The 13,453-nt window shown below is 58.7% G+C and overlaps 2 protein-coding genes across 4 annotated transcripts; one reads left to right on the top strand and one right to left on the bottom strand.

Annotated features, from left to right (window-relative positions):
- Positions 1-1,385: 1,385 nt before the first annotated feature.
- Positions 1,386-4,373, bottom strand: CIMAP1B (ciliary microtubule associated protein 1B). 3 transcript variants are annotated; one of them, XM_082634422.1, is made up of 7 exons: positions 4,276-4,373; positions 3,752-3,892; positions 3,467-3,670; positions 3,095-3,199; positions 2,893-3,009; positions 2,656-2,796; positions 1,386-2,513 (listed from the first exon to the last, which is right to left on the bottom strand). In XM_082634422.1, the coding sequence occupies exons 1-7, from the start codon at positions 4,355-4,357 to the stop codon at positions 2,437-2,439; spliced, it is 867 nt and encodes a 288-aa protein (XP_082490548.1). In that variant the 5' UTR covers positions 4,358-4,373; the 3' UTR covers positions 1,386-2,436. The 3 variants fall into 3 exon arrangements, with proteins under 3 accessions (XP_082490548.1, XP_082490547.1, XP_082490546.1); XM_082634421.1 differs by having other exon boundaries at positions 2,888-3,009; XM_082634420.1 differs by having other exon boundaries at positions 2,888-3,009; positions 3,467-3,892.
- Positions 4,374-11,039: 6,666 nt separating this feature from the next.
- On the top strand, positions 11,040-13,009 carry KLHDC7B (kelch domain containing 7B). Its single transcript, XM_082636991.1, has one exon. The coding sequence runs from the start codon at positions 11,133-11,135 to the stop codon at positions 12,948-12,950; it is 1,818 nt and encodes a 605-aa protein (XP_082493117.1). The 5' UTR covers positions 11,040-11,132; the 3' UTR covers positions 12,951-13,009.
- Positions 13,010-13,453: the final 444 nt, after the last annotated feature.

Here is a 13,453-nt window from a genome sequence, read left to right on the forward strand (position 1 = left end):
GAAGGCTGTGTGGGGGAGGCTAAGGTGATGGAGATCCTGCAGCTTCCTGTGAGATGCAGGGGATGCTGACTCTCGGGTCAGTCATGAGGGGTCAGGGACCCTGAGCATGGAAGGTCAAGTCCCCTATGTGATGGGATGACCGGTGCATCAGTCAGGTCACCTTCTTGAGTGGGTGGTCAAGCATCCTGTGATGTGGGACACTGACCCTGGGTTTGGGTCAGATCACCTGTGGTTGTGTGTGTTCATAGGTCCGGGGTCTTTAACATGCAGGAGGTGGACCCCGGAGTCTGGGGTCAGGTCAACACATCATGAGTGGCAGGCTGTTGACAGTGGCCATCACATCTCTTGCTTCATGCAGGATTCCGTCTGCAGGAACAAGCTTCCTGCTCTGACCCACAATACAGTGGCCCACTTGTCCTGGCAGCCCTTGCATCTGGCCAACCTCCCCTGCATCAGGACTCCCAGTGACCCTCAGTGGCCTCTGATCAGTGATCGCATCACTGACCCTGACCAAGGACTCATCAGCAACCTTGACAAATGTCCAAAATAATGACCAGTGACGTGAACAATTCTGATAAGTCCTCACTAATGACCCATCAAAGATATGGATCAATGTCCTATGGCCCATTAATGATTGATCAGAAGCCCATCAGTTATTTTGACCAAGTCCCTATTAATGACTCCAATCAAATTTCCGTTGATGATCTTGACCAAAGTCCAATGACCCATAAATAACTGATCAGTATCCTCCCCAATGATCCTTCAGAGATTCTGGCCAATGTTTCTATCAATAACCCAGATCAATGACCAATCAGTGGCCGGCCTGTACATGCTCTGGGCTCTGGGTGACAGTAAATCCATGAATAGACTCCAGTTTACCCAAAGTGCCCCCCCACGTCCCCCAGACCACGTCTGCTGACTGTTGGTACATGCTAGGCAAGGATGCTGTTCACCTGCACAGTCACCTCCCCACCCCCACATTTTTCCTCACCTTCCTTGGTTAGGACTCAGCTGGAGTTAAGTATTTACTGAGCAGTGTAGTGGGTGTCCAGTTGGAGAGGGAGTGGAAAATGTTTGGGATGGGGGGTGTCAATTGGGGGAGGAGGCTGGTGCCTACTGCTGGGGGTACAAGTGTGGGGGATGGAGGGAGAGCAGTACACAGCTCTTCCCTTGGGAACCTAAGGGGAAGGGGCAGCTGGATAATTTGGTCCTGTTATTGGGGGCTGACGGGAAGGGAGATCCAAGTTCTGTCCTGGGGCTGAGAAGCCTGGGTCCTGCCTTTGGGGGCTCTGTCTGGGTCAGGCGTGAGGTTAGGAGCTGCCTGTGGCTGCTGGCCTTTTTGAGGTCAGCGGTTCTGGTCTGGAGAGGAGGTGCCTTCTAACCTTGCAGCCACAGGCAGCCAGGGCAGGTGCCAGGACTCTGCCTCAGGGCATGTTTGTCCCCAAGGTATTGGCACCAGGCTTGCGGCCACTCCAGCTGCTGCCCAGACTTGGCCAGGGCCGCGGTCTCCTCCAGATTCATGCTTCGCCAGATGGCCAAGAGCATGGCCCCTCGGCATGGGTAAGGTGGTGTAGACAGCACAAAGGGGGCGTTCCCACAGCAATGGGTTATCCTCAGTGTCAGTGACAGTGGTGGGGCGCTGTGGCATCCCTGGGGGCAGGTAGTCTCTGGGCCTGACCTCTGGGTCGGGGTCAGGGGCAGCCAGCCATCCTCACGCACGGATGTGTGCGCCCTGCGCGTCCGGTCCAGCACAGCGCGCACGAAGCCTCTGATGTACCCTTGCTTTAGGCGGATCAGCCCCGGCAGCTGCTTGTGCTCTGGCTCCCGCCCGGGGAGAGATCAGCAGGTGCGACAGGGGTAGGTGGGGCCGCCACCACTCCGGGCTGCGACATACATCTGGAACCTGTCGCCGCCCTGTGTCCGTGTCACTGAGGCCAAGTGCCCTTGTCCCGACCCCGTTCTCGTTTCTCTCCCGTGTCCGCCCCTCAGTCCCGTGTCTGTGTCGCCCGTGTGCATGTCTCCGTGTCTGGCTCTCACGTCTCGGTCTCACAACTTGATCCGGGGCCGTACCTGTCCTGCACAGCGGCGCTCGCCGGTCCTTTTCGGATCCCAACCGGTTGCCGTCCCGTCTTGCGGGAGGCCACAGGGTGGGAACAGTGGGACTGCGCGCCTGGCCGGAGCCGCGGAGGGGCGGGGCCTCCCGACAGGCAGGGTTTTAGGCCAATCGCCGCCTCGGAGGGGCAGGACGACCCGGCTCACTTCAGTCCTGGCCAGTCACGAGGGCCTGCGGGAGCTTGAGAAGTCCGGGACTTCGCGGGCCCGCCCACCTGTCCGTTTTGCCCGCCCGCCTCGCCGCAAGCACAGAGAGGCCGACAGGCTGCTGGCTCCAGAGGTTTTAAGAAACATTCGTGGGGCCGCGCCCACCCGGCTGGTCAGTCATCCACGTCGATCACCATCGGGGCCAGGTAGTCCGAGTGCCGGATCCCGAAGCTCCAGCCGCGAGGCTTCCGGTGCTGCGGACCCAGGAGACGTCGCTGGCCTGGCGCGGCCGGCCGGCCCAGGGCTCCCGGGTCCCAACCTCACACCTCAGCCCCTCGATCCAGACCCGGACCCCTTTACCCCGCCTCTGACCCTTGACCCTGAACTGCAGAGCACCTGGTCCACGTTGTAGGCTGCAGGCCCGGGATTCAGGCTGTTGCCTTGGGGGAGCGAAGTCCGCCCCAGCATCGAGAACTGGGGGGCCCGGGGCTTGTAGATACCAGGGCTCACCACATGGTAGGCGCAGGGCCCGGGGGTCTGCGGGAGGGCGGGAGGGGCGCTGTGTCCGGCTTCTCGGACCGTCGACCGCTGACCCCTCGCCGCGCGGTGCGGGCAGCCCCTTCCCCACCTTACTGAGGTCCTCGCAGAAGCTGCCCACCGCGCTGCGGCCGTAGATGGAGTAAATCGGGGCCGAGACTTTACCGACGACGCGCGGGCCCAGGAGCGAGGGCACAGTGTAGGTCCCGGGGCCTGGGGGAGCCAGCGAGGGTGGGTCTTTGAGGACCGGCCGGTCTCCCCGCCGCAGCCAGTGTAGGGTGGGCCTTCCTGGGCTCACCTGGGGTCTGCGACTCCGCGCGGAGGCCCCAGTTTCGGGGAGCGATGGTGTGCCGAGGCGCGCTGGGGTACGCCGCGTTCCCCGCTCGCTCCGGGAAGTACCTGCCTACGGGGCGGACCGGGGTGTGGGCCGGAACTGCATTGGGGGCCTGGTGAGTGCCCAGGCTGGAGTCCAGGGATTAGGGGGAATTCGAATCACGATTTGTCAAAGCCCGGTGAGGCTTGGAGCTCTTTTGAGATCCGGAGATGGGGGGACCGAATTTGGAGTGTTAGGGTGCCCGAGGGGGACTCGGGCTCAGTGGGGGGGGGATCCCGAGTGGGCGTCCCTGGAGGCGGCTCGGCGTTGGGGAGGCCGGGGTCCCAGGGTCCTGACCCGGTCCGGGAGTGAGGAAGGGCGCTGCGTGGCGCGGGCGGCCAAAGATGGAGTAGGCGGGGGCGCCGTCGCGGCCGCGCACGGTCATGCGAGCGGGCACCAGGTGACCTGGCCCGGGGCTGCGCGAAGTCTGCTGCGTGGGGAGGCGTGCGCCGAAGGTGAAGGCGGGGGCGCGGGGCCGCGATGGGTCGTGCAGGATGTAACCTGCGGGGCGCCCCAGCATCACCAGGGTTAGGGTTAGGGTTAGCCCCTGCCTGCCCGCCTCCCCCGGCCCGCCGCTGGTACCGGTGCTGGCTGGCAGCTTGTACTTGGGCCCCGGGCCGCTGTAGAGCGCTGCGATGGGGCCGCGGGGCCGGTGCGGCCGCCACGGGCCGACCCAGACTTCCGAGGCCATGGTACGGTGGGAGCGCTTGCTGCCGGCAACACCTGCAGACACAAGGTGGCGGCCCCGGCCCCTCCACCCTGACTCGCGAGGCCGCACTCCCTATCCCCTCCAGACGGGCCGGACTCCGGGGCGGGGCCCGCGCCTATCCCAAGTACCAGGGAAACAAACGGTAGCTTTCCCAGCTCCAGAGGGGCGCGGGGCAGGGACAGAGCTTCGAGGCCGTCTCTCGTCCCCCACCCCCAAAATGAGTTCAGTGGAGGTGTATGTGCGCGCTCCAAGTTTGGACTCAACCCTGCGGGAGAGGAACTCCCCGGGGTTCTGGAGAACTGGGATATTTTAGGGACATTGGGGGAGGATACCGAGGCGAGGGAGCGGCGTGGGGGACCTGGTGCCGGCGGGGGGCCCCCGAAGTTGATGTACTGACCTGCTCCCGTGTCTCCTGGCTGGGAAGGCAGGGTGGGGTGTCTGGATTTCTGCCCCTGCCCGGCCCAGCTCCCAGACCCCATTGTGTCCAGGTCGCGCCTCCAGGAAACCAGACGGACCGTCCCACCTGGCTCCGCCCCTCCCCTCCCCCGCCTCTCCTCCTTGGAGTCCATGGCAATGGTAGGCGTCCCGCAGGCTGTGCCACAGACCAGAACTCTGTCCTCACCCTTCCCCAGGCTTCAATACACCCATTCCAGAAATGGGCAGATATGCAGACAAAAAACAAGTGCGAGAATAAAGAAATCAAGCTTAATTTAATTGTTATGTGTAGGGAGAGAACTTTGCATCTATTTAAACCCATGGAATATTTGCAGAAAATAATCATGTACTGGGCCACAAAAACGTCCATACAATTAGCAGATGTAAACTATTATATATAGGATGGATAAACAACAAGGTCCTACTGTAGAGCACAGGGAACTACATTCAATATCCTGTGATAAACCATAATGGAAAAGAATATGAAAAAAAGTGTCTCTGTGTGTATAACTGAGTCACTGCTGCACAGCAGAGATTGAGGCAACATTGTAACTCAACTCTACTTCAATTAAGAAAAAAACCCATACGAGTTGAATAAAGAGATATAATAGGACACATGATTGATCACAATTCAAAATAATTCTTAGCAAACAGTAAAATGTGTTTTTTTAAAATTTTATTTATTTTTTTATACAGCAGGTTCTTATTAGTCATCCATTTTATACACATCAGTGTATACATGTCAATCCCAATCTCCCGATTCATCCCACCACCACCCCACCACACCGCCGCTTTCCCCCCTTGGTGTCCATACGTTTGTTCTCTACATCTGTGCCTCTATTTCTGCCCTGCAAACCGGTTCATCTGTACCATTTTTCTAGTTCCACATATATGCGTTAATATACGATATTTGATTTTCTCTTTCTGATTTACTTCACTATGTATGACAGTCTCTAGATTCATCCACGTCTCTACAAATGACCCAATTTTGTTCCTTTTTATGGCTGAGTAATATTCCATTGTATATATGTACCACATCTTTATCCATTCGTCTGTTGATGAGCATTTAGGTTGCTTCCATGACCTGTCTATTGTAAATAGTGCTGCAGTGAACATTGGGGTGCATGTGTCTTTTTGAATTATGGTTTTCTCAGGGTATATGCCCAGTAGTGGGATTGCTGGGTCATATGGTAATTCTACTTTTAGTTTTTTAAGGAGCCTCCGTACTGTTCTCCATAGTGGCTGTACTAATTTACCTTCCCACCAACAGTGCAAGAGGGTTCCCTTTTCTCCACACCCTCTCCAGCATTTATTACTTGTAGACTTTTTGATGATGGCCATCCTGACCAGTGTCTGTTGCACTTCTATGCACTAACAACGAACTATCAGAAAGAGAAATTAAGGAAACAGTCCCATTTACCATTGCATCGAAGAGAATAAAATACCTAGGAATAAACCTCCCTAAGGAGGCAAAAGACTGTACTTTGAAAACTATAAGACACTGATGAAAGAAACTGAAGTTGACAGAAACAGACGGAAACATATACTGTGTTCTTGGATTGGAAGAATTAATATTGTTAAAATGACCACACTACCCAAGGCAATCTACAGATTCAATGCAATCCCTATCAAATTACCAATGGCATTTTTTTTTGCAGAACTAGAACAAAAAAATTTTAAATTTGTGTGGAAACACATGTTCTCTTCATCATTCCCGTATTGTTGAATGCTTATGTGTTTTAATTTTTTCCATTATAAATCACATTGTATTGTTTGTCTTTTTTAAAAAAAAATTATTTATTTATTTATTTATTTATTTATGGCTGTGTTGGGTCTTCGTTGCTAAGCCCGGGCTTTCTCTAGTTGCGGTGAGCGGGGGCTACTCTTCATTGCAGTGCATGGGCTTCTCATTGCAGTGGCTTCTCTTGTTGCAGGGCACAGGCTTTAGGTGCATGGGCTTCAGTAGTTGCGGCATGTGGGCTCAGCAGTTGTGGCTCACGGGCTCTAGAGCGCAGGCTCAGTAGTTGTGGCTCACGGGCTTAGTTGCTCCGCGGCATGTGGGATCTTCCCGGACCAGGGATCGAACCCGTGTCCCCTGCGTTGGCAGGCAGATTCTCAACCACTGTGCCACCAGGGAAGCCCTGTTTGTCTTTTTTAAATAACTTTTTTCTGCATAAACCTTTCCCCACCTCAGATGGATTCCTTAAAAGGTATCCCCCGTTGGGTATAACTATATAACTATTAAATCTGAGATTTATATTTTCTAAGCCTTAAACATTATTCTAGATTTATTTATACATATATAAAAGTACATATATACTTTTAACATAAACATGATTATATAATATTATATTCTTTGTTTTATATCATTTCTGATTATGAAATCTTTCTTCCAATAATAGAAAAACCCCACATGTAGTGGCGTCTGCAGCTCTCTATCACCTTATTTATATTAGCTGTCCATTTGTATTTAGCTCTCCATGTGGAATCATGTCTTCATCACACTAGGCTTTTCCTCCACCAAATGTTTCAGAAAGGCGCCATGGGAGCTAGCGTAGTTGGGGCTTGGTGACCAGTTAGTGGGGGTCTTCCTGTGGGTGCTGCAGTGGATCAGCTCATGTGGATGGATTTCCCCACCTGCCGGGCCCCCAGCTCCATTGGTCATGGTTGCTGGCAAGCAGGTGACTGCCTCCATTCCTGTTTTGCTTGTGTTGTCTCCGAAGAAACAGGATCTCTGGGTCCATAAGCCCAAGTCCCTCTATTCCTTGGAGGGACTGGGACAGGGGTCCTGCCTCAGCAGGCAACTGGAAATGGAGCTCTGAGGAGGCTGCTACAGGTCAGACTTTCCCAGGACCCATATTTTTGATCTTTATTTTGACCTCAATGGGAATCTGTGATATTTATGCCATCATAGCACAACCAGAACCATTACTTATGTTTCACCATTTCTGTGGGTGATCCTGTGGGCTTCTGAAGTTCTGTCACCTTTGCAGCAGTGCCACATTTTTACTCTCTATGGAAAGAGGGCAAAACTCCCACTATTTTGGGTGGTAACATGTCTCCAGTCACCTTCCCTGTAGGGAGCTGCTCCACGAAGGGCAGGGTTTGCCCTTGACAAAAAGTCAGGTGTTTCCTTTCCACAGAGGAGGGGACTAGACCCTTCCTTGGTCACCTGTGTGTCTCTAGGACCTGTCACGGTCCTCAGCACCTTGTGAAGTTGGTGTCCTAAGGTATCCCTAGTGGACACTTGTTCTCTGGCCACAGCCTGGTGCTCAGACCGACGACAGGGGTCTTCAGGTACTGGGTGGAGATGCGTGGTGGACACCACGTGGCCAATACAGAGGTGCAGAAAATGGTGTCATCTCCATCCTCTCAAGGTTGTTGGACCCCAAACTTAACCAAGAGGCAGAGCCTGGGACCAGGACAGAGAATAAGGGCGGCATCCAGGAAGCCCGCCACCAGCGTGAGGTCCACCTTAAGGCAGGGCCCCCTCCCATCCTTCCTCTTACTATCACTTGATACGCTCTGGGAGGGGGGAGGCTGGGAGGGGACAGGTGGGTGAGATACCTGAGGCTCAGCAGAACCCAGGCTGGGTGCCAGGGACATGCCTTGGCCATCTCGCTGCCTGAGTCAGGGAGAGTCCTCTGTCCCTGAAGAAGGAACAAGTACATGTCGTGGGGGCCTGCCTTTGTCCCAGGAGCTCCAGGCTCTTTTTCATGTCTGGGTCCCACATGGCACCTGTCCTGACACTTACTCCTTGGCCTAAGTGAGAAGCAGATGGAGGAGACAAGGCTTGTCCCCTGAGAAGCCAAGTGCTGCAGGGCACCTACACGCTGGCCTGTGAGGGGCCTGAGTCCTGGCGAGGAGGGAGGGGGTGGACGAGGGAAGGCTGAGGCCTGAGGTGAGGCACCAGAAGTCAGACTGATAGAGCCCCGGGGCCAGAGGAGGGTTTGTGAAGTCTCCCAGGGCTGAGTGGTGGCGGGAGATGGAGCTGGCAGGGGCTCAGGGTTCTCCACTGCGTGAGAGTGGCGTGTGGCAGTCAAGATGGCCCAGAGGGAGGCCCGAGGGCTCTAGAAGGTTGTGATAAACCAGGCCAATAAAGAGGAAAACACAACTTTTGGATTTTCTTTACTTTGTTCACTCTTTATTAGTGATAGCTTAAAAATTCCTTTTGACAACCATCCCATCTCTGCTGAACTCAAGGTACGGAGAGTCCAGAAGCTGCTGGAGGAGGGGAAGGGAGAGTCGGCCTTGGCCCCCCCAAGCACCTGTGTGTCTGGGAGGGAGAAGCGCCAGCCTCTGCTTCACACCTGTGCACCTTCCTGGCAGCCCATCTGTGTGCTGGGCAGTGCTTAGGGTCAGGACCCCCGCCCCCGTGGTCCCCCTCCTCAGGGAGACCCCCCCACCCTGGCCGAGAGTGGAATAGTCTTCTCCGGTTTCTGGTAATTTCATCAGGGCCTCATCGTGTTGCCGCAGCTACAGATAACATCTTCCTGTGGGTAACTCTTCCCCGCCAGAGCCCCCTGAGGCTGGCCCCGAGCTCAGAGGAGGGACGCGGGGGTGTGGGATGAATTTGGGGGTGTGAGGGTCTCTTAGGCAGAAGTGGGTCGGCTGGGATGCCAGAACAGTGCTGAGGAACGCTGCCATTTGCCATTGGACCTATGGAAAAAGGGAAGGGGCAGGAGCTGGGCAGGGGCCTGGGGAGGCCCCTGAGCTCCTGGAGCTGCTGTGGGTTATGCTGTCTCCTGATACCTCCAACCAGGCCCTCCTAACAACACCCAAACCCCGGTGCAGACACAGAGACCCACCCCTCCCAGGTTGGGCGGCGCACTGGCCCCAGCACAGGGCCACCTTAACTGGGCAGCCCTCTGGGCGGGGCACGTCACGGATGCCATCTGCACGACACCAGGTGGCACCCAGGCCTGAAGCAGGACCTGGTGTGCGCAGCACATAGCTCCCAGCCTGCTGCCCAGCTCCTCACGCTGGGTCTCCGCCCAGACCATGACCCAGGGCGTCTCGGAGGCTGACGGCCCCGGCTGGGGCTGGGACGGGGATGGGGACGAAGACTGGGATGGCGTCGTGCTGACCCTGCTGGCGCTGGCTGTGGTGGCCGCCACGGCGCTAGCTTTGCACTGGTTTGGCTCTGGGCAGGACCAGGAGGCGGCAGGTCCAGCATCCACAGCCTCTCGACCTTCACAGGTGGGAGGACCTGGGCCAGCCCTGCCCCCGAAATCCAAGGTTAGTGGTGGTGTCGAGGGACACAGCCCAGGGCAGGAGAAGCCATACCCTCCAGGACGCGGCCAGGGGAGTCCAGCTGCAGCAGGGGCCCAGGATCAGGAGCCCCCGCGAGGTGAAGGTCTGGCTGCTACAGCTACACCTCCACTCAAGACACCTGGTGAGGTGGCCAGCGGAGGGGCCTTGGGACAGCAGCATGGTAATGCCACTCCAGAAGCCCCCCGAGGAAAAGGAAGGGAGCCTCGCAGGCCAGGTGCTGCCCTCCTGGGTCAGAGCAAAGCAGAGGGGACATCTGCCCCCCTCCTGATACACTTCACCCCCCGGAGTCCTGGCGGAGAAGTGGAGGTGCAGGTAGAAGCAGGAGGCGTCCAAGCCAAGGCACCAGCTCACCAGGCCCTCGTCCACATGGTGGAACGGGACACCAGCCCCTGGCAGCAAGGTGTGGCGTCACCTGGCTCACTGGGGAGGGGCCCAGGCAGCCGCCGATGGCAGGTGGACCGCAGCTCAGGAGAGAGAACCTGCCGCTCCCCAAGGCTGGACCCCCTGTCCCTGGGCACTGTGGTGAGTGTGTGGGATTCTGTGGGTGCGGCCAGCAGCCTCCCCGCGGGCTCTCAGGGGCTCCCTTTGCCCCAGGAGCTGCCCCCATCGTACACCCTGAAGACTAGTCCCCCGATGGATGTCTCAGAGAGGGGGCGTGGGAAGAGCAGCCCCCAACCAGCCCCAGTCCTAGCTCTGGACTCAGGAGCCAAAGCTACTGAGAGCAGGGAGGCTGGGACCCTGGCCCCCAGGGAGTCTCAGAGGTCCCCAGCCTCCATGGAAGGTTGGCCCTGGGTGAGGAGGGAGGTCCTTGTCACCGGGAGCTTCAGCCAGGCCCCAGGCTCCATGGGCCTATCACAAGAGGGGCCACAGGGGGGACACCCACTCTTGTCCCAAGGGGAGGGGACCACAGAGGCCAGCACTGTGGGTGAGGCTGGGGCTAACGGCTCTGGAGACCACCCTTTCTTCAGTTCAGGCCCTGAAGGGACAAAGGAGCAAGGGGGCCACAGTGTTAGAGAAGGGGGAGGATCCCTGCAAGGCCAGGTGGCTAGTGGCTCTGACAGAGGGAAGCGAGCTGCAGAGGTTGGCAGCTGCATGCCCTCCCTGAGCCCCTCCCTCACATCCTCTCCACGCACCCCTAAACCCCTCCCGCCCACAGCACATCCCCATCCAGGTCTCTTACCTGCAGCCCCAACTCTTCTGAACTCCTCTCTGTCAGTCTCTTTGCCCCCCAGAGTTGGCCAGGGTCCTGCTGAGGATGAAAATCTCAAAGCAGCGCCATCCCCTGCCCCAGGCCCATCCCCTGTCACAGCTTCAGCCCCTGCCCCTGTCACAGCTGCAGCCCCTGCCCCTGTCACAGCTTCAGCCCCTGCCCCTGTCACAGCTGCAGCCCCTGCCCCTGTCACAGCTGCAGCCCCTGCCCCTGTCACAGCTGCAGCCCCTGGGCCTGCTAGTGGGTCAAGGCTTGCCTCTCAGAAGCCCAGTGTGGTTCTCTGCAAGGGCAGTCAGGAGGGGCAGTTCTCAACTAGCTGGGGAAACCTTATTTCGATGGTTCTTAGGAGTCACCCCTTCCCCAGGCCAGAGAGGCCCCAAGGGACAGTCCCAAGGGCAGCTCCGGAGAGCCCCAGAGAGCCCAGCACTTCCACACCCTCTGAGAACAGAGAGTCTGGCTCTTCCCCTGAAGAGGCTGTCCCCAGCCGTGAGGACAGGCATGGCTTGGCTGGACTGGTCACAGGGGCAGGCACAGGGGGCCTGGCTGAGGCTGGAGCTCGGCCACAGCAGGGCAGCACCGAGACCAACGAGGCTCCCACCGCAGGCCCTCCCTCAGGCCCAAGAGGGGAGAGGATTGAGGAGAAACATCCAGACTCGCTGCCACCTGGAGCTGCAGAACCCAGGGCCCCCTCACGGCCACCGGAGCAGACCCAGCCTGGCTCTGCACCCTCCCCAGTTACAAGGCAGGACTCACAGCCTGTCCCCCGGCCACGGAAACGCAGCTTGTGCGAAATATCCCAGAGCTCTGAGCGTGAGGCCAGCCCAGCGGCCCCAGGGCAGCACCGAGGACAGGAGCCCGGGGAGGGGCCCAGACCTGCAGGCAGCAGGCAGGTCCTCACTGAGAAACAGAAGGAGGCCCGAAAACTCATGGTGTTTCTGCAGAGGCCGGGGAGCTGGGGGGTGGTGGAGGGGCCCCAGAAGCCCATGTCCTCGGCGGCAGCAGCTCTGCAGCGATGGCTGGACCTGGGCAGCTGCCTGGAGGCACTGGCCTTTGCCCAGCAGCACGGGGACCACCGCCTGGCCCAGGAGACCTATGCCTGGATGAGTGACAATCTGCTACACGTGCTGGGAGACCCGAGCCTCTACCGGCAGCTGAGTGGGGCTGACCGGGAGCGCATCCTGAGCCTTCGGACCAGCCGGGGCCAGGCGGTGCTGGGGGTTCTCGTGCTGCCCAGCCTCTACCGGGTGAGCCGCTCAGGGCTCACAAGGGACCCTCGTGGGGTGGAAGAAACTCCCGCGGTGCGGCCTGCGCCCCCGCCTCCCCGCACGTACCTGCACGTGTTCCACCCCCGGGAGAACGCGTGGCGGCCCCTGACCCAGGTGCCCCAGGAGGCCCCGCTCCGGGGCTGCGGTCTCTGCACCCTGCACAACTACCTGTTCCTGGCGGGGGGCATCCGTGGATCCGGTGCCGAGGCTGTCTGCTCCAACGAGGTCTTCTGCTACAACCCTCTGACCAACATCTGGAGCCAGGTGCGGCCCATGCAGCAGGCGCGCGCCCAGCTCAAACTGGTGGCGCTGGACGGGCTACTCTACGCCATTGGGGGCGAGTGTCTGTACAGCATGGAGCGCTACGACCCGCGCACGGACGCCTGGACCTCCCGTGCGCCCCTCCCTGCAGGCACCTTCCCCGTGGCTCACGAAGCTGTGGCCTGCCGGGGGGACATTTATGTTACCGGCGGCCACCTCTTCTACCGCCTGCTCAGGTACAGCCCCGCGAAGGACGCATGGGACGAGTGTCCCTACAGTGCCAGCCATCGGCGGTCCAGCGACATTGTGGCTCTGGGGGGCTTCCTGTACCGCTTCGACCTGCTGCGGGGCGTGGGCGCTGCGGTGATGCGCTACAACACCGTGACCAGCTCCTGGAGCCGGGCCGCCTCCCTGCCCCTGCCCGACCCCGCCCCGCTCCGCTGCGCCGTGCTGGGCAACACCATTTACTGCCTCAACCACCAGGTCACAGCCACCTTCACGGTCTCCGAGGGAACCGCCCAGTTCCAGGCCAAGGAGCTACAGCCTTTTCCCCCGGGGGCCAAAGGGGTCCTCTGCCCATTCATCCTGACGCTACCCCCCGTGGACCCGCTGCAGACTGCCCTCTGAGTGGCTGCTGGAACACCAGGGACTTCAGCACTGCTCTCCGGGGAGGCCCTGGGGCGGAGTCTGAGGGCAGGAGGGGCACAGGGAGGAGGCTGTGATCCAGAACTTTCTGCTGTTGTTCCGGGACAACTTTCCTTTTCTGTTCTAATAAGCCTCCTGACTCCGCCTTCCACCCGCTCCCCTCCCCTAAGCCTCTCCCCTCAGAGCCCAAGCTCCCCGCACCTGGGAGCTGGTCGCTGGGTGTCCCTAGCCTGGTATCCTACCTCCCACCACACCCAAGCTGCTTCCTTCCTCTAGTACTTAATTCCTTCTCTGGTTACCCAGCGCCTCTGCTGGCTCACCCACCCTCCTCCAGACAGAGATCCTCTCTCACAGCACCACCCCACTGCCTGGGAATTACCTGCCCATGGGACTCCCTGGGCTCCGAGAGCCTGACATGTCCCTGGGCACCAGGACTTGGCCCACTGAGGCGCCTGGCAACCCCTGAGCCGAGGAAGGAGATGGCT

This window comes from Mesoplodon mirus, assembly GCF_964341445.2.
Source record: "Mesoplodon mirus genome assembly, chromosome: 11".
In the NCBI taxonomy this organism is placed as follows: domain Eukaryota; kingdom Metazoa; phylum Chordata; class Mammalia; order Artiodactyla; family Ziphiidae; genus Mesoplodon; species Mesoplodon mirus.

Excerpts from the sequence above, each read along its gene's own strand:
- KLHDC7B (XM_082636991.1), top strand. The coding sequence starts at position 11,133 with ATGGTTCTTAGGAGTCACCCCTTCCCCAGGCCAGAGAGGCCCCAAGGG.
- CIMAP1B (XM_082634420.1), bottom strand. The coding sequence starts at position 4,357 with ATGGGGTCTGGGAGCTGGGCCGGGCAGGGGCAGAAATCCAGACACCCC. Across the intron at positions 2,797-2,887 it reads TCTGCGAGGACCTCAGTAAG|ACCCCCGGGCCCTGCGCCTA; the intron begins GTGGGGAAGGGG and ends GCCCTCCCGCAG. Across the intron at positions 2,514-2,655 it reads CAGCCTACAACGTGGACCAG|CACCGGAAGCCTCGCGGCTG; the intron begins GTGCTCTGCAGT and ends CTGGGTCCGCAG.